This window comes from Gossypium raimondii, chromosome 8 (genome assembly GCF_025698545.1).
Source record: "Gossypium raimondii isolate GPD5lz chromosome 8, ASM2569854v1, whole genome shotgun sequence".
NCBI classification, from domain to species: domain Eukaryota; kingdom Viridiplantae; phylum Streptophyta; class Magnoliopsida; order Malvales; family Malvaceae; genus Gossypium; species Gossypium raimondii.
In genome coordinates, this window is record NC_068572.1 from 57,220,418 (window position 1) to 57,239,497 (window position 19,080).

Genomic DNA, 19,080 nt, shown 5'->3' on the forward strand with positions numbered 1-19,080 from the left:
TGAGACATCCTACAATCGAAGCATAAGGAACCTTTCTCATATATTCTCTTTCTTTCGTTGTTTTAGGACAAGCCTCTAAGAAAAGATGAAAGCCCGATACAAAAGTTGAATTACCTTCTTTGAATTGGTCATTGCAAAACGTTCCAATATTTTGACTATGTTTAAAATTGTAATAAAATTATCACTTTACTTTTTCGATCCCTTAGAATTCTAATACCTAAAACATAATTAATTTCTTCCAAATTTTTCGTACTCAATTAATGTGTTAACCACAGTTTAATGGAAAACAATATCCCTACATTATTCCCAAGGGATAAAATGCAATCGACATATAAAACGAAAACATAATCTTTATGTTCTTATTATAAATACAAAATTCATCTCAAATCCAAAAGCTTTTATCTAAAAAGTGCTTTCATCTTTTACTTCTCAAAGTGAACTAACCGAAATAGCAAGTTTGATACCAGAAAGCAGTGAAACTATATATATATATATGTCAATTGTCACATCAACCATCTTTCCTCATATTTATAATAAGTTTTTCAAGGTTTTGTCCGCATGCACAGCTACCCCCATCAACCAAAAATTCACCGTATATATGGTGGGCCTTCAATCTCCTTATTTATACCAAGTGTATTGCCACACTCTTCCATGCACAAACCAGTTTTCATAACCTTCTTCAATATTTGGTCCCAATATGCATTTAATCATTTAGTCCTTTTTGTTTCTCTACTGATAGTCTGTTCTTCTTTGCCTTCTCTTTTCTGTCTCCCGTTTATGGCTCCAATTTTCTCTCTGTTTCTTTCTTTCGTCATGCTTTCATGGAGCATTGCTCAGGGACAGGGTCCACCTTCCCCAGGATACTCCCCCTCCACCAGTGTTCGTACTGTGAAATTTGATCAAGTTTTTAGAAATCTATGGGGTCCTCAGCATCAGAGAGCCGATCAGGATTCAATAACTATCTGGCTTGATAAAACCTCAGGTTCTTTCCCATTGTTTTTTCTTTTCCATGATGTTTCTTCTCATAGACCTTCCTTGAGATGATCACTTTGCATTCATGGTGAAAACAGGAAGTGGTTTCAAGTCAATTCAGCCATACCAATCTGGTTACTTTGGTGCTGCCATGAAACTCCAACCTGGTTATACAGCAGGAGTCATTACATCTTTCTACGTAAGATTAATGTTTAGTTTACATACACAAAGTTAAAAATAAAAATATCACTGAATTTGACGCAAATTCTGACAGCTTTCAAACAACGAAGATCACCCCGGAAACCATGATGAAATTGATATTGAGTTCCTCGGAACAACACCAGATGAGCTCTACACTTTGCAGACTAATGTGTATATTAAAGGAAGTGGCGATGGAAATATAATTGGAAGGGAAATGAAATTTCATCTATGGTTTGATCCTACGCAAGACTTCCACAACTATGCTGCACTGTGGACCCCTAGTGAGATTATGTAAGTAATATTTAAATCGTTAACTTCAGCTTTTCTTCGCTTTAATCATGCTTGACTACATCCATTTCATGCATGCATACTTTATTTTCCATGCTTTGGGGTCCAATAATTCAACTAATTAATTATTCCGCTTCTGCCTTTTTTTCACTGATAATAACGGTTTATATATATAATATTTATGTTGTAAATATAAGAGTTTACAATCAATTCGATGTAATCTCATTTTCTTTCTCAATTATTTAAAATTTTTTTATAGTGGTGTGGTTGTGGGTCAAATCATATTAACTGGGAGAAGACATAAAATATAAATAAAATTTTAAAAGGTTATATTAATAATTTAATTTTATCAAAAGTATTCTTTTAATTATTACCCCATTTTTCTATTTTACTCTTTTAGAATGTAATTGATAATTTATTGAGAATTTTATTTTATTTAATTGAAAATATATTTTAAATATGTCTCATAATCATTTTAATTTTTTACTATAAAATTTCAACAAAAAATATTGGATAAAATATATAAGTAGGGAGCTACTTATCATATAGAAAATATTAAGTTGATTTTATTTTATTAAAAATTGAAATAAATTATTTTAAAAAATGAGATATTCAATTAACACATTTTTATTTAAAATTATCTAAAATAATATAAAATATTATATTAATAAGATTAAAATTAAAATAATTAATATTTTAAAATTAATATTTATTTTTATCAAACAACTTAATTATATTCGGTACTTATTTTTACTAATTTATCAAGCAACTTTCTAATATCAATTCAACACTTATAAAATTTGGTGGCAATTATAGTGAGAACTTTTAGAATGAGAACCAAAATAATCCTAGCCATTAGATCAAAATAAATGGTTCTAGGCCTTAGATTTTGTATTTATCCTACCTTATTAAAATAAAACCAACAACGCTCAATCTTTTCCTTCTATTTTTCTTCGCAATACTTGAAGTCTTAGGGTGAAAAAATAGGATAATCATAACTTTCAAATTTATTTTTTTGAAAGATTTGGACATAAATTTTATTATTGTAGTTATACACATTAAACTTGTATTGTAATTCATATGTATACACGAAAATTAAACTTTAATTTAATTATATACATTTAAATAAATGAATGCATACATTTATTTTTCATATTCAATAATGTTGCTAAAGATTTGTAAAACCAAAACTAAATAAAAAATTATATATAAATTGCACAAAATCAAAGTTCATGACATTGCACATTAAATCAGAATTCGTGTGAAACTTTACATATTAGATCAAAACTTATATATAACATTACACATTAGATCAAAAACTCATGTAAAATTTTGATATTTATCCCTTATTCTAATATAAACAAATCAGTATGCATATGATGTACAAATTATCATGTCCACTCATATATTGAGACGTGGATTGGTAATGGGATCACAACTTTTATTTTGATGGGTTTATTATTTGCTTTACTTTTGTTAGTGCAGTCGTACGATTACGGAAAGCGATATAGTTGCACGTTACATTTTTTGTCGGTTCCCCTGAGAAAAATCTATCCTAATAAAGTAACTCACTCTTCCTAAACTCAGATTCTAAACTCGTTAAATTTGGGTATAATATATGATTCAATCAACAGATTTTTCGTAGACGATGTGCCAATTAGGAGGTACACAAGGAAGAGTGAAGCCACATTTCCAACAAGACCGATGTGGGTGTATGGATCAATATGGGATGCATCAACTTGGGCCACCGATAATGGGAGATACAAAGCTAATTATAACTACCAACCCTTTGTTGGTAAGTATACAAACTTCAAAATCAGTGGCTGTATAGCCGGTGGCCCTGCGTCATGCCGCCCGCCCTCGGTCTCTCCATCCGACACTGGTAGCCTTAGTCAACAACAACTTGCGGCCATGAATTGGGTCCAAAGGAACTATTTGGTGTATGACTATTGCCAGGACCCCAAGAGGGATCATGGTCAGATACCCGAGTGCTAAATTAAGAACTGGATATTTAAATTTTTTTATAAAGATGCAAATTTGTGATCAGTGTTAAATTGGGTGCTGAGATGGGTCCTGCTTGCCAAGAACAGGTGCAAGAGTGATGAAGTGTCCAAAGTCTTCGAAGATTTACACGTTGTTTGTTGTTTTTGTCAATTTGTGCTGTTTTTGGTGTTAGTGTTTTGGATTGTGGGTTGGAATAAAAATATGATTGTGAAAGTGCTGCCTTTTTTTTTTTTAAAGAAAGAAAAGCACGAAGGAAAATTTGTAAGTATGTCTTATATTTTGGGCTATTTTACTAAACTAGTCCAAAAAAATATTATATTTATAAAAATAACTCAGGCTTAAAAACAATCACTAAATTTTTTTTATTTTTTTCGTATATTGATATCTGATTTTGACATGAAAAAAAAAAGAAGTTTTTTTAAATAGTATTGGGTGCCGGCCATTGACAGGCCAGCACTCAAATTTTTTTTTATTTTTTCGTATACTGATATTTGACTCTGACACGAAAAAAAATAAATTTTTTTTAAATTGTACTGGGTGCCGGCCATTGACAGGCCAACACGCAAAATTTTTTTTCGTTTTTCTTTTTTTTCTTTTTTCATATATCAGTATTATACAATTTAAAAAAATATATGGGTTCCGACCATTGACAGGCCAAAACTCAAAAATTAAATTTTTTTAAGTCTGACACAATTATTAGGTAATCATGGGTGCAAAATACGAGTGGTTATGGCTGGTTCCGGCCATTGACAGGCCATAACTCAATTTTACTGTTCCTTTTAAGTTATTTTGGTAATTGTTTTTAAACCTGAATTATTTTTGTAAATATAATATTTTTTTTGAACTAGTTTGGTAAAATAGCCTATATTTTGTCACTATTAATGGAAAGAGATGGTGTGTTTCTGTTTTGTTTTGGTAATAATGAATTTGGTTGGGAGAGAGAGAAGAAACAATGATGAAAGTCAAGACGCTGGTCTAATCAACACTTCATTCCAATTTAAACATTATTTGTTAAATCCAGTAGAATTGAATGAAAAATTTTAGATTTAATTGATTTGATACATTTTATTTATTATTTTAATTTAATTTAATTTTTTATGAATTTCAAATAATAATCGAGTCGAGTCGAATAAATTTGTTCTAATTAAACTAAAAAATTAAACTGACCATATTAAAATAATATCGACAAAATGACTAAATTTTAAATTAAATAATATAAATACCATATATATTTTGAGTACTCATCTAATACAAAATAAGAGAAAAGAAAAGATAATTAGAATGATAAACTTGATTTGATAATTTGCTTGTTTAAGGAATCAAATTTATCATTTTGATTTTTAAATATATATATATATATATAATTTAGCATTTATATATTTGTAAATATTTTTAATAATTTTATTTTTTGAATATATATTTATAAAATTTTGGAAAAAATATTTTGATAATGTTTTGAACTTTTGAAGATTATTTTGAATTTTTTAGAGGGATTGAATTGCACATTTTCAAAATTATCGTGGATTTAAGAGGTATTTATATCAATTTTTATTTGAGTTATTCAAATTATTCGAGTTGTAAAATTAACTCAACTCGAACTCGAAAAACCAAATTACTTATTTGAGTTTATTCAAAAACTGAATAATTCAATTTAATCTACTCAAATTCGAAAAAATCTTGATTTTAATTATTATTAATTATTAAAGTTTATTTTTAATTTCCAATCCTCGTGCCGTAACAAAGTTTAAGATTTAATCTTTATACTTAAAATTTTAAAAATATTTTTCAATTTAAAAATTCTAATAAAATCATTGGCTCATTAGTATTTAGATTTATCTATCAAAATTTACCATCAATATGCTCTTTAATCATATGAACTTAATAAATCCAAACGGTAGCCGTTAAATTCATTAATTAAATTAATGTGATATTTTTATGAGTATTATGTGAAAATAACGAATTGACATGATATTACACAAATGATAATATGTTTATCATATAAGATTTTGAAAATACCAAAATATAACAAATTTAACATCCACCATTTGGTTCATGGTTAAACTTTCAAAATTCTAAAAGCACATTGTAATACCCAATTTGTCTGGCTCAATTTTGTAAATATAAATAAAAACAAAAAATTATTAAAAGTCCAAAATTAAATACAGTGGCCCAAATGCTTAAATGCTAACCCACTAAGGCCCATTAAAATTTAGACCCAATTTGCCTAGACCCTAGCCCAATCACGAAGCGGCCCAACGCAAAATCAGAAGCTGAAACCCTAGCAGCTTCCAGCGCCGTTCTCCCCAGCCACGCGTGCCTCCGTAAGGCCACCTCCGTACCGCCACGTCAGTCTCCGTACGCCGTACCTGCAAGAAGGACAAGCAAAAATATTAAGAGAAATAAAAAAAACAAAAAAAATTCGAAAGGTGATTGCATATTTTTCTTCTCTCTCTTTTCTTTGTATTCTTTTTTCATCTTATTATTTGTGTGCAAAAATAAAAGAAAAGAGGAGTTAAAGGATAAGAGCTTACCTGGCCGCCGGATCTCTGTCTATCTCCGTTGCAATCGGAGTCTTGGTAGAGGTCGAGGGCGCAAGAACGGCGCAGCAATTGGGGGCTGGTACCTAGGCTTCTTTATGGGGGGCAAATGTTTAAGTTTTTTTTCTTTAATTTTGTTTAAGGCTGATAACTGCTGATTTTAGGGTTTTAAGGTTGATATTTATTGTGTGAAAAACGACGACGTTTAAGGCCTGCTTCAGTGGCCTTAAAACGGCACCGTATTGGCCATATAATCCGCGCGTGTGACCCGACCTAGGGGAAGGATCCGCGCGTTTTGTGACCATTGGGCGATTTGCACAAATGGTCCTCTCTCTTTTGTGCCGGGTTCAAATCAATTCTTTTCCTTTCTTAAATTTCGCCCTTTAATTTGTTTTCGTTTTATTTTAGTCCATGTTGCAACATGGCGTTTTGGAGGGTTGGGAATATTCCCCTTTCAGTCCCCCATGTCATTCGCGCTTTGTAATTTGGACCTTTCCTTTTATTTATTTTAGATTTCTCCTCTGAATTACTGCTTTAATGCCAATTTTGTCCTCTGTTTTGTTATTATTGCTAAAATTGTTTAGTTTATTATCTTTACTATTGTTATTATTGGTATTATTATCATATTATTTTATATGTATTATCATATTAGTTTATATGTTTACTTATTTTCATATATATATATATATATATATATATATATATACACACTTTTTACTTTATTACATATTGTTATTTTAATTCTTTTCTATTAGTATATATTTTATGTTAATTATATTATTTATACATTTTAATGAGTTTATTTTTATAATACTTTTCTTAAAATGTTTATTCGTATATACTTTTATGCTTCAAAATCAATAACATTTTTATGTAATACTATTATATATATATAATTTGTATTAAGTTTTATTATTATTATACGTATATATATACCTAATGTATCGTCGATTTCATATTTACAGTTTTTACTTATTACATATATAACTTGTTTCATTTAAAATTTTATTTCATTATATACTTGATTTATATCAACCTTTTATACATACTATTATACATATATTATCATAAGAAATTTTCCAATCCATATGTAATATTATTTAAATTAATATGCATATATTATTTCATGTATTTTGGTTTTCCTCATATACAATATTCACTTTAAACTTCATTTTGATATTATTTTTTATATAGTATTTTTTTATCTTCATTTTGACTTATTTTAAACTCATATATGTATATTGTTTATTTTAAAATTTTACACATATAACTCATTTTTTTGTATTGATAATTGCTTATTCTTTGAATGTCAATATTATTAGCATTGGCATAATGTATGGTTGAGATTATTGTTACTATGCTTGTTTGTATTTACCTATTGATTATTTGTAATTCATTAGTGTATGTTATTTACAAATCATCCTTTATGTTGTACATTATTATTCAATCGTTTTTTATTCATTCAAAAGATTACAAATGTCAAAGTTATTTCATACAAAAGTTTTCAAAAATAATGCAATACTCAAAATTTGGAATCCTTGAGAGAATTGAACGTATTGGGTTCCAATTTTCCTCGTTGAATCTAAATAATCGAAAATTTTCTTTAATCAAAACACATAAATAAAAGCCCATTCTCGGGAATTCGATACGTCATGTCCTAATGTATTGGATATGACATGTTGATTTCTCGATACGAGAATTTTTTTTGAAAAATAAAAACAATATTCAATGCTCGGAATTTTGAGAAATTGTGCCCTAACGTATTGGGCTTCGATTTTTCATCTGACTTAAAGCAATTGAATATCCTTTTTAAACTTCACCGCATGAGTTTTGAAAATCAAAAGACAAGCTTATTCTCGAGGACTAAAAATGTTGTGTCCTAACGTATTGGGGGTGACATTTTATTACTCTGAGACAAGAAGGTCTTTAGCATCCGCTTCGATTTATTCAAGCATCTTTTATAAAATTAACATTAATAAAAGGGAGGATCATATTTTTTAAAAATCTTCATGAATTTTCGATATTCGAAATTAAGACCTTAATTAATCAATTCAGTACCAATTTTGGGCGTTACGAGGGTGCTAACCCTTCCTCGTGCGTAACCGACTCCCGAACCTGTTTTCTCAAATTTCGCAGACCAAAATCATTTTCAAGGTGAGCCGATCACACCTTAATAAAGGGTCGGTGGCGACTCCAAATTTTGTTTCATTTTTAAGTCGACAACAAATTTTTGTTTTCAAAAAATGGCTTCGACACACATAACTTAAAATTGACCAATTTAGAATACACTCAATTAAAATTTAAATACACAACTTATACTAATACAATGGCTAATACAAGAATTTTATAAAAAAATAAACAAACACTTTTTTCTGCCTCAACAAAAAAGAAGTTAGTACTTAGTTACTAACAAAGCAACCCAAACTATTGGTATCCGATAAAAACAACAATAACATTCACCTTGTAACATTATGAACTAATTTTTTCAATCTCAAATTTGGCAATTTCTGTTGTATAAATCCATCAATAATCTCTCATTATTCTCCCATCTTCCGAAAAAGAAAAAAAGGAATTAAAGATAAAAAGAGTTAAAAAAATATGGCTACAATATTATCAAGGTGCTTAACATGGGCTCTTTTCATGGTTTTTCTAATGGCAAGTTTTAGTTCAAGTTTGGCTAATATGAATGTAATCGATAAATGTTGGAGAGGTAACCCTTTTTGGCAAAGTCACCGACAACAATTAGCCAAATGCTCTATCGGTTTCGTCGGCAAAATGATCAACAACATCGGCAAAGATGTTGTGAAATACAAGGTCACCGATCCTTCTGATAACCCTTTAAGTCCTAAACCAGGAACCCTTCGTTACGGAACCACAATGATCAAAGGCAAAGTATGGATCACATTCAAAAATAGCATGACCATTACACTCCAAAGACCACTTCTCTTAAGCAGCTTCACCGCCATCGACGGTCGTGGTATCGACGTCCACATAACCGGCGTCGGGTGCCTGCTAGTGTACCAAGTGACCGATATTATCATCCATGGTCTTCGCATACACCATTGTAAGGCCCAACCACCTAGCACCGTGATGGGTCCAAATGCGAAGGTGATCCCCTTAGGACAAATGGATGGAGACGCTATAAGATTGGTCACTGCAAGGAAAGTGTGGATTGATCATAACACATTGTATGAGTGCCAAGACGGTCTCCTCGACGTCACTCGTGGTTCTACAAACATTACCATATCGAATAATTGGTTCAGGAACCAAGACAAAGTCATGCTCCTTGGGCACGACGATGGTCATTTGAGAGACAGAAACATGAAGGTCACTGTCATTTTCAATCATTTCGGACCTAACTGCAACCAAAGAATGCCAAGGTAAATAATGATGATGGATTAGTGAGCTCCATACTTTATTGAATATATATTTACATCAATAATTTGACATTTTTATACATTAACTATGTTGTAGAGTTCGCCATGGATACGCGCATGTAGCTAACAATTTTTACCAAGGGTGGGAGCAATATGCCATAGGTGGAAGCATGAGCCCTAGCATCAAGAGCGAAGCCAATTTTTTCGTCGCTTCAAATGATGTTGGGAACAAAGAGGTAACATGGAGAAAAGGGGAAAAAGGTTTATGGAAATTTTATTCAGTAGGGGATGTTTTCAAAAATGGAGCATCTTTCAGTAAGCAAACAGGTGTAGGTGGGGCGAAGCCTAACTATAACCGAGAACAGGATTTTAAAGTTGTCGATGCTGGATCTGTTAAAGAATTGACAAGTGAATCTGGTGTTTTAAGATGCTCCAGGAGTTTAACATGCTAAAGGTCACTACTTGTGTTGGCACTTTAAAATTTAGGGTCTGAGTGCCGGTATTAATACTCTCTTTAAATTTTAATATAAACTTTGATTAAAAAATTGCTAAAAACTTATGTGAGAAGGAAAATAAAATTAATAATTACTTGGTATTGATTATTTGGCTCAAATGGACAAAGAGATGCTTTGCTTATATTTTGTTTGATGTAAAAACATGGTGGATATTTGTACAAGAGATCAACTTTTATTTTTACAAGAGAAAATGTATCCAAAAAATTGGACTATATTTGATGTGCTCTTAGTGTATTAGTTTTATACATTATTAATAAATTATAATTCGTCATCTCGATCATAAATAAAATAAAAATAACTAAAGAATTTATAAATAAATAGGGTAAACTACACCCATGGTCACTTTTGTTTACCTTAGTTTACGTTTTAGTCACTTATGTTTGAAATGTTACGTTTTAGTCATTTACGTTATCATGTTATAACATTTTAGTCACTGAACCATTAATCGTTGTTAATGATGTAATGGTAAGCTGACGTGGCACGTTAAATCATCATTTCAAACAAATTTTAGGTTAAATTATACAATTGATCCCCATATTTTTTCGTTTTAAATAATTTAGTTTTTTTTTCTTTTATGTTGTTTAAACTTTCCTCTTTTTTTCCATTCTCTTTTGTTTCTCCCTCTGTTTTCATACCTTTCCCATTTCTTTTAACATATTAGGAAGTCGAATTGGCAGTGAAAAAAGAAGTAGGAAGTCGACTGTCATCATTTGCCTATAACCAAAACCCATAAACCCATACCATGATTCTTTCTTCACTACCAATTTGACTTCCTGGTATGTTAAAAGAAATAAAGAAGGTAGGAAAACAGAGGGAGAAGCAGAAGAGAATGGAAAATAAAGAAAAAAAAGAAAGAAAGTTAAAAGAACATAAAAGAATTAAATTGCTCAAAACGAAAAATTATGGGGACCAATTATATAATTTAACGTGCCACGTCAACTTACTATTACACCATTAACGACAATTAACGACTCAGTGACTAAAATGTTACAACACGATAACGTAAGTGACTAAAACGTAACATTTCAAACATAAGTGATTGAAATGTAACCCAAGGTAAGCAAAAGTGACCATGGGTATAGTTTACCCAAATAAATATTAATAAATTTATTCAAACCAAATTAAAAGTTAATTACAGAACTATGAATTTACCCAATCAAAATTTATCTCTACATAAAGGGAAGAAACTTGCTATTTGTCTTTCTTAACTCTCTAAATAATGGAGGGATTGGACGAAATGCTTAATGAAAAGAGGCTATTTCGATGAAGATAAAACCCTTTTGAAAATGATGACTCAGATTTGAAAGATGTCAATAGCACAATCGAAAGAATGGGTTAGAGACCCATCTAAAATCCCCAATGCTTTTTAGGGGATTTGTTAGTGTTACGATAGCTAATGAATTATGGAAGTGGTTGTTGTTTGGTAGTAGAAGAAACCAGAGCAAACAAGGTCCATGTTTTTTATTTGCCATATTCATTTAATCAAAACCGTAACTCCAATTTGGTTTTTGCTCTTGCTGGGCGACGCATTCAACTTTGCAGGCTATTTCATGATATGGTTAGTAGTGGCAGGAAAAATAACCGAGCCAAAGATTTGGCAAATGTGCATTTACATCTGCATAGGAGCCAATTCTCAGAACTCTGCAAATACGGGAGCTCTTGTCACCAGTGTCAAGAACTTCCCTGAAAGTAGGGGTTCAATGATAGGTTTACTGAAGGGTTATACTGGGTTAATTGGAGCTATCATGATACAAATTTACTTGGCTGTATATGGAAATGATCCGAAGTCTCTAATCCTTCTTATTGCATTGCTGCCGGCAGCAATTTCAATACTATTTGTGTACACAATCCGGGATGTAAAACCTATTAACACCCCAATGAGCTTATATGTGTTTTACCATTTCCTCACCATCTCAATTGTACTAGCAGTTTTTCTCATGGCATTGGATTTATTAGAGAAAATTATAGCTTTCTCGGAAGGAGGATATATTGCATCTGCCACATTGGTTTCTTTCCTTGTAGTTCTCCCTCTCGTTATTTCCATTAGAGAAGAATTACTCATTTGGAACGTCAAAAAACAAGCCATCGATCCTCCGACCGGGATAACGGTAGAGAGGCCGAAACCCAAAGCTGTTTCTCCAAAACAGGGTGATGAAAAGTCTAGTTTGGACGCCATTTTTTATAGGCCCGAGAGAGGAGACGACTACACAGTTTTGCAAGCACTGACAAGCATAGACATGTGGGTTCTGTTTCTTTCTACATTTTGTGGACTTGGATCAAGCTTAACGGCCGTAGACAATTTGGGGCAGATCGGTGAGTCGCTTGGCTATCCGAACAAGACAGTTACGTCCTTTGTGTCGCTTGTTAGTATCTGGAATTTCTTTGGAAGGGTGTTTGCTGGATTTGTGTCTGAAATCATGGTGGTTAAATACAGGCTTCCAAGACCACTCATGATGACGATGGTCCTTCTTCTAGCATGTGTTGGCTACCTCTTGGTTGCCTTTCCATTCCCAGGTTCACTCTATATAGCATCAATTGTAACTGGATTCTCATTTGGTGCACAACTGCCAATGAACCTCACCATAGTTTCCGAGCTTTTTGGTCTAAAATACTACTCGGTATTGTTCAATTTGGTACAATTGGCTAATCTTCTGGGATCATTTGTATTCAATGTGAAGACCACTGGGACTCTATACGACAAAGCGGCAATGAAGGATCTTACAAAGAAAGGTCTAAGAAGGTCTCAGTGAAAGATTTGACCTGCATTGGCACTCATTGTTATAGGCTACCGTTTATAGTTTTGGCTTCTGTTACATTTTTTGGAGCCTTGAGTTCTCTTATTTTGGTGATACGAACCCGAAACTTCTATAGTAGCGATATATGCAAAAAGTTTAAAGAAAATACAGAGAATTAATTGAAGACACAGAAATGGTTGATTGGGTGTTGGGATTAGCCAATGTGAAAATGCTATGACTTACTGCGGTTATGTTCTTTTTTCATATCTAATTTTTAAATTAGTGTTTTCATGGACATGATGGATTAATATTGCAATCTATTATAGGTTAGAAGTGGCCAACCGCATTCAGATTATTTTGTGTTTAAATCAACTTGGATTTGAATTTTGTTGAATTCGAGTTTGGGTCCCTTTAAGAGGAGAGTAGGCTAGGTCTTTGACCCCCTTAAATGGGAATTTTTTGCATTTCTCCTTTTGAAATATGTAAATTTATATGTCAATATATGTAACATTTCATTTTGGCTCCTAAAATGTAAAATTTTAATTTAATCCTTTTAAAAATTGTAAAATTATAAGCTAATACAATTATAAAATTACATTTAGACTTCATAAAAAGTTTTTGGCCCTTAGAAAAAATTCTACCTTTGACCCTAACACTTCAAATGATATTGAAGTTTTATAAATTTAAATATTTTTATTTTGAATGTCATAATTAATTTTGCTTTTATACTATCATTTTCTTTATAATAATCTTATATGTCTACTAAATTTTTAATTGTTATAAAGAGACTGTTTTTCACCTAACTTTTCAATATATTTAAATTAAAATATTAGAATGTTTACATATTTTATTAATGAAATATTAAATGAAAATATCTATAAATGAATGTACAAGTCATTAATACATATTATAAAAATTATGAGTTTCAAATTTATAGCATAATATGTAATGTATCCAACTTAAATAATTTATTGAAGTGGTACTTTTACTGATAATGACAAATTTTAATAATATTTTAATATGATATCTATAATTTTAATTTGTCAAATTTAATATATGTATAATTGTTCTATTTATCATTTGATACTCCGATGCTAATTTCTATCAAAATTTTGACACGTAAATCTTTAAAAACCCCATATTTTTTATCTCTCATGAGATTTGCTTATAAAAAAAATTTATAATCTTCATTTGCTGTTTTTTTTTTTGGCATTCTCTTTCGTAAATTAATCCTTTCGCCCGACCTTGAGTGGTGGTTCCACGGCCCTCGACCCATTGGGTTTTTATGTGACTCCTAAGTGAAGCTTTCATTCACCACCAGCATTGTCCAAGGCTATAATCACAACCATTAAATCACATTTATTGTTGTATTTTGACCAATCAATTTATGGGCGAAACCCATAATTTCAAAACGCAATTTCATTTTAAAATAACCCGAACAAGGGAGAGTATATTTACACCAAAAGATTTATCCAAGTCCTTTTTAAATTAGTTTTCAAAAATATTTTAAACCAAAGCCCACATGATCACCACGAAAAAGAAACAGCAAAAAATAAAAATAAACCTATTTTGATACATATTTCCTTTTAGAAAATATGAACCTAGAAGATCATAATATTTTGCCAACTTTTCTTCTTCTTTTTTGTTTGACAGACACTCACATCATTGTTGGTTAAAACATCCATTGGTCTTACTTGAGAAGAAGAAAAAGTAAGGATTAGATGAGCTTTTAATAAATTATTATTGGGTCAAATTTTATGACGTAAAGATAGGATATGTTAAAAGATGAGACATATCCAGGTCTGTGGATAGGCAAATGGTGTTTAACCTTCATATAAAACATTTACTCATACATACGATTGTGCTCTAATAATATTATATATATATGTTCACACATATGATAGTGCTCCATTGAATTTTCAATTACGTCGGCCTCGTGATCGTTATCCGTCCATGGAAAATGACTGCATAATTTATGCTGTCCAAGAAGTTCCAAATATTGTCGAAAACACTGAAGAAACCTCATCTTATCTTTGCTGCCTCATAAATACCCTAATAAAATTCTAATACTTGATTTTTGTTTTTATTTTGTGAGTTTAGTTTTAATAGGAATAATTTATATTAGGTTTATCTTAAAATATATAGTTTTTAGGTACTAATAAAATAATGTCACATTATCAATTTTAAAGAGATATAAATATTGTTTTACACTCAATCACATATAATATCTTCGACTCAAATAGAACTTTAATTTTTTAAAAATAAAAGAATTATTTTGATTCAACCTTCTCTTGCCTACTCAAATTCTATACTTTTTACATCGTCTAAACTAATCACACAATATTCAAAGTTTTTTATTATTTCTTTTGTGCAATTCAAGATACGAAAATTGATTCCATAGATCTATTTAGTTCCAAAAATAATTTATTTATCTTATTACTAATCAAGGATTTCATATTTAGCTAGAATGACCCTCACAAATTGCGACTACTAATTTATTAAGAATTAATGGAATTGAAGCTATAACGTCATCATTTGTTGAAATCAAAATATCTACGAGATCAAGATTGCTATTTGTATCGATTAAATCATTATTGGAATTCTCAAAGTGATACATTCTCGAAGAGTTGTATATTTTTCTTGCTGATCAACGACGGTCATAATATCAGACAGTCGTCATATATTTAATCCTACCAGATATGTTTAATTTAATTTACCTTTAATTAAAATAAATTAAAATTTTGGGAATGTTAAAACTATATGTTGGAAAAAATATAACTAAAAATAAATAAAATTTAAAATGCTTAAATCAATAACTAAAAATAAAAATTTGATAAAATTCATAAGCACAAATTGAAAAAAAACTAAAATCAACCATTAAAATCTAGAAAAAAATACTAGTAAAAATCATATTTTGAAAAATTATAACCACCATTGTTGGTTTCATCAAATTATGAGATTTGATTAAAATTAAAAAATCAAAAAATCAAAATTAAAATTAAAAATACTTACCTACAAATTAAAAGAAATAAAAAAATTGACTCCATAAAATAGAACATGATTTGAAAGCAAAGAAAAAAATGATTAAATTTTAAAAATAATTAAAATGATTTAATTTATAAAAGAAGAAAACATGTTTTTTTTATAAAAATTTTAATTTATTAAGTAATTTAATTAAGGTTAAATTAAGTAAGAGAAAATATTAAATATGCATGAATGTATAACAAGATACTTACATTTTTAAAAGTTGACGAAGTGACATTTTATTTTTAGTGCCTAAAAACTATATAGTTTAGGATCACCTAGAGGTGCTCATGGGCCGGGTGGCCCGACGGCCCGCTCGAAATATGGGATGGTTTGGGTAAAAATATAGGCCCGAAATATGGGCTTGGGCAAAAAAACGATGCCCGTTTTCGGGCACCACTTTTTTGGCCCGGGCCCGGCCCGGCCCGATATAATAAATATATTTATTTTTTTTAATTTTAAAATATTTTTAAATACTTTTTTAATTTTAAAATATTTTTAAAATACTTTTTCAATTTTTTAATTTTAAAATATTTTTAAAATACTTTTTCAATTTTTAAAATTTTAAAATAAAAATGGGCGGGCCGGGCTTATGATTTTTCGGCCGGCTCAGGCAAAATCTTAGGCCCATATTTGGTTAGGCCGGCCCGGCCTAGGACCCGGCCGAAATTTTTTATGGGCCTGGCCCGGCCCATGAGCACCTCTAGGATCACCCTAGTATAATTTATCCCTTTTATAATAAATTAATTTAATATGGTTTAGTTTGGATATAAGCTAAATTTATACTATTACACTTAATATAAGATTAATAGCAAAATTTAACCAAACATATTTAATTGTTACTATTTTAGTTAAGGCTATAATTTAAATTTCCAAAAGCAAAGGTAAAATATATCAAATGTTTATGTACTCCTTTAAATTTTAAAAATTTAGTCCCTATACTTTTATTTTGGTGACTGTTATAAAAAAAAGGTAAAATAATTTTTTTAGCCCTCAACATTTATGATTTTTTTTGTTATTTTGAACTTTACCCTATTTTAAATGAAAACATAAAAATTAAATAAAACTCTTTAAAATAAAAATAAAAATAAAAAAAATCGTTTTAAATATATAAAAAATTTCAAAATCCAATGTTGTCTAAATTGGACCAGATCGAATCGGTTGGATCAGGAATCAGATGTTGTATCAATTTGGTGAGGGGTAAAAACCGATTGACCTGCGAACCGGTACAGCTTAATTGAATCGAGTTGAAGACCAGTTGAACTGATTTTTATAATTTTTAAATATTTTTATTTTTATTTTTGATAATTTATTTACTTTGAACTGGTTAGATTGTTCAAAATGAGAATTGATTGGTCCTACTTGTTTAACTACTAATGTTGTTCGAAAAACATCGCCAAAATTTCAAAAAAACAAAAAGGTGTTATTGATACGAGCCAAAGAGGTGACACTCAAGGGGTTGTTTTTCCTTGTGGTCCAATCACTCGAAGCAAGGCACGACAATTAAAATCAAAGATGAATGCTTTTGTCCAAGATTTTGTTGCTACAAATTTAATTCATCATGTTCGTGACATTGACAAATACGGGAATGCAATTCACTGGACCAATCTTGGAATAGTGAAAGCCCATAAATTGGTGGATTAATCTTTTATGTATATTATTATTATTATTATTATTTACTTAATTCTCATTGGTTGGGACACATCATTTATGAGTTAAGTAATTTTATTGGTTAGGTTATTATTTATTTATTTTCTTATATAATTTTAAAGAGTTTTATTAGGATTCAATTACTCTTTAAAGAGTTTTTATTAGGATTCAATTACTCTTGTAATTTGCCTATAAATAGGCTTGTTTTCTACACATTGGAGGACATAAAAAAGAGAGTATTTGTTTTCTTCCAAATTTGTGTGAGGCAATTTTTTTAGAATAAAGTGATTCTTCTCTTGCTATTAGTTTGGAGTTTGTTACTTTCGAGGGTATTTCGGAGTTACAATTATTCAAATTTCTTTCTCGTTCATCGGTGTTTCTAGAGGTTCTTCTTCTAAGGGTTTCGTAGGGAGCCGCTCAATCATTGACGTTTTTGGTTGCAAGTTAACCAAGGGTTCCATAGGGCAAATCTATCCTTTTATTATTATTATTATTATTATTATTATTATTATTATTATTTAACTAATTTTATTTATTCTCGTTTTTATTTCTAATTTGTATTTCTCTTGTGTCTAGATCCGGGGTTTCCGCATCAGTTGGTATCAGTTTCAGGCCATTCGGTGTTATTTTTGAAGCTAAAATCAAATTCGAAACGAGTCAAAATACCAAAAACACTTTTCATCGGTTTCGTCGATTCTCTTTTTTTTTTTTGAAGTTTGTGTTTATTCTCCTCTTATTCTTTAAAAAAAATAGCAAAAAGAAAAAGAAAAAGAAAAAAGAAGAAGCAAAAAGCGCAAAAAAAAACCGCAAAAAAAAAGTTGCCTACCTTTCATACGTAGGTTTCTTCTTTTCCTATTGTAGAGTCCAAATTCTGCCCGGGGCCCATATAAACCCCAGCCCAACAAACTAAATTAAACCCAAATACAAGCCCAGCAGACCTAAACCCACTACCCTAGAGCCCGATAAGCCCAAAAACCTTAAAAATTTTTGGGAAACCCTAGCCTCCATGGTATCCTAGGCTGCCGCTCCCCTGCTGCTACCCATGTGCGCCCTCGGCGCGCACACCGCCTAAGGCCTGGCAGGCTTGCACCAAAACGGAAAAAAGCCGTGAACTCCGCCCTCGTCAACGTCTCCAGCTGGCCAAACCTGCAAGAAAAAGGAAGAAATTACCACAAAGGCAAAGAAACAGAAAACAGAGAGGAGCAGAAAAGATTTTTCTTTTGGTTATAAAGCCCAAGCAAAGGGATTTCAAACAGCGGGGAGAACAAATGTAAAGAAAAATATATTGAGAAATCAATACCAAAATCGCAAAAATTAAAAAAAAAAGGTGTTCTTCCTTTTTATTCTTCCTTTCGAGTTCATTTTTTTCTTTCTTTTTTTCAATCATATATATACATATATATATAATAGTTTATATTTACGAAAAATACAAAAAAAAGTGATTTTTACCTTTTGAATTTCTGCCATCACAAGGTGGCCGGAGCGACGGTGTCGACGGCGGAGCTTCACCGGACCCTTGGCCGGATTTTTGGAGAGGGGAGGGGACTTTGAGAGAAAAATCAGTTTTTTTTTTAGAGAAATGGCAGAAAATGAAGTTTAGAACTTTTTTTTTATTTATAAAGGTGATAGAAACGGCGCCGTTTTGCCCTTAGGGGGGAGGATCCGCGTGTTTTCTAAAAGGGGGATATTTGCGCGGCCAGTCCCCCTGTTTCTTCAGCGCATTACAGCTTGGTCCTATTTCATTGTTTTCTTTTATTTTGGATCTAGCCCTGAAGTT

At 30.8% G+C, this 19,080-nt stretch overlaps 2 protein-coding genes and 1 pseudogene across 2 annotated transcripts; all 3 read left to right on the plus strand.

The window, feature by feature from the left end:
- Positions 1 to 643: 643 nt before the first annotated feature.
- On the plus strand, positions 644 to 3,678 carry LOC105792417 (xyloglucan endotransglucosylase/hydrolase protein 31). Its single transcript, XM_012620996.2, has 4 exons — positions 644 to 982; positions 1,071 to 1,171; positions 1,247 to 1,464; positions 3,096 to 3,678. Exons 1-4 carry the CDS (start codon positions 652 to 654, stop codon positions 3,454 to 3,456), a joined length of 1,011 nt encoding a protein of 336 aa, XP_012476450.1. The 5' UTR covers positions 644 to 651; the 3' UTR covers positions 3,457 to 3,678.
- Positions 3,679 to 8,600: 4,922 nt separating this feature from the next.
- LOC105793449 (probable pectate lyase 4) lies at positions 8,601 to 9,831 on the plus strand. Its single transcript, XM_012622359.2, has 2 exons — positions 8,601 to 9,382; positions 9,477 to 9,831. Exons 1-2 carry the CDS (start codon positions 8,601 to 8,603, stop codon positions 9,829 to 9,831), a joined length of 1,137 nt encoding a protein of 378 aa, XP_012477813.2.
- Positions 9,832 to 11,348: 1,517 nt separating this feature from the next.
- On the plus strand, positions 11,349 to 12,808 carry LOC105793450 (protein NUCLEAR FUSION DEFECTIVE 4-like; annotated as a pseudogene).
- The last annotated feature ends 6,272 nt before the right edge of the window (positions 12,809 to 19,080 follow it).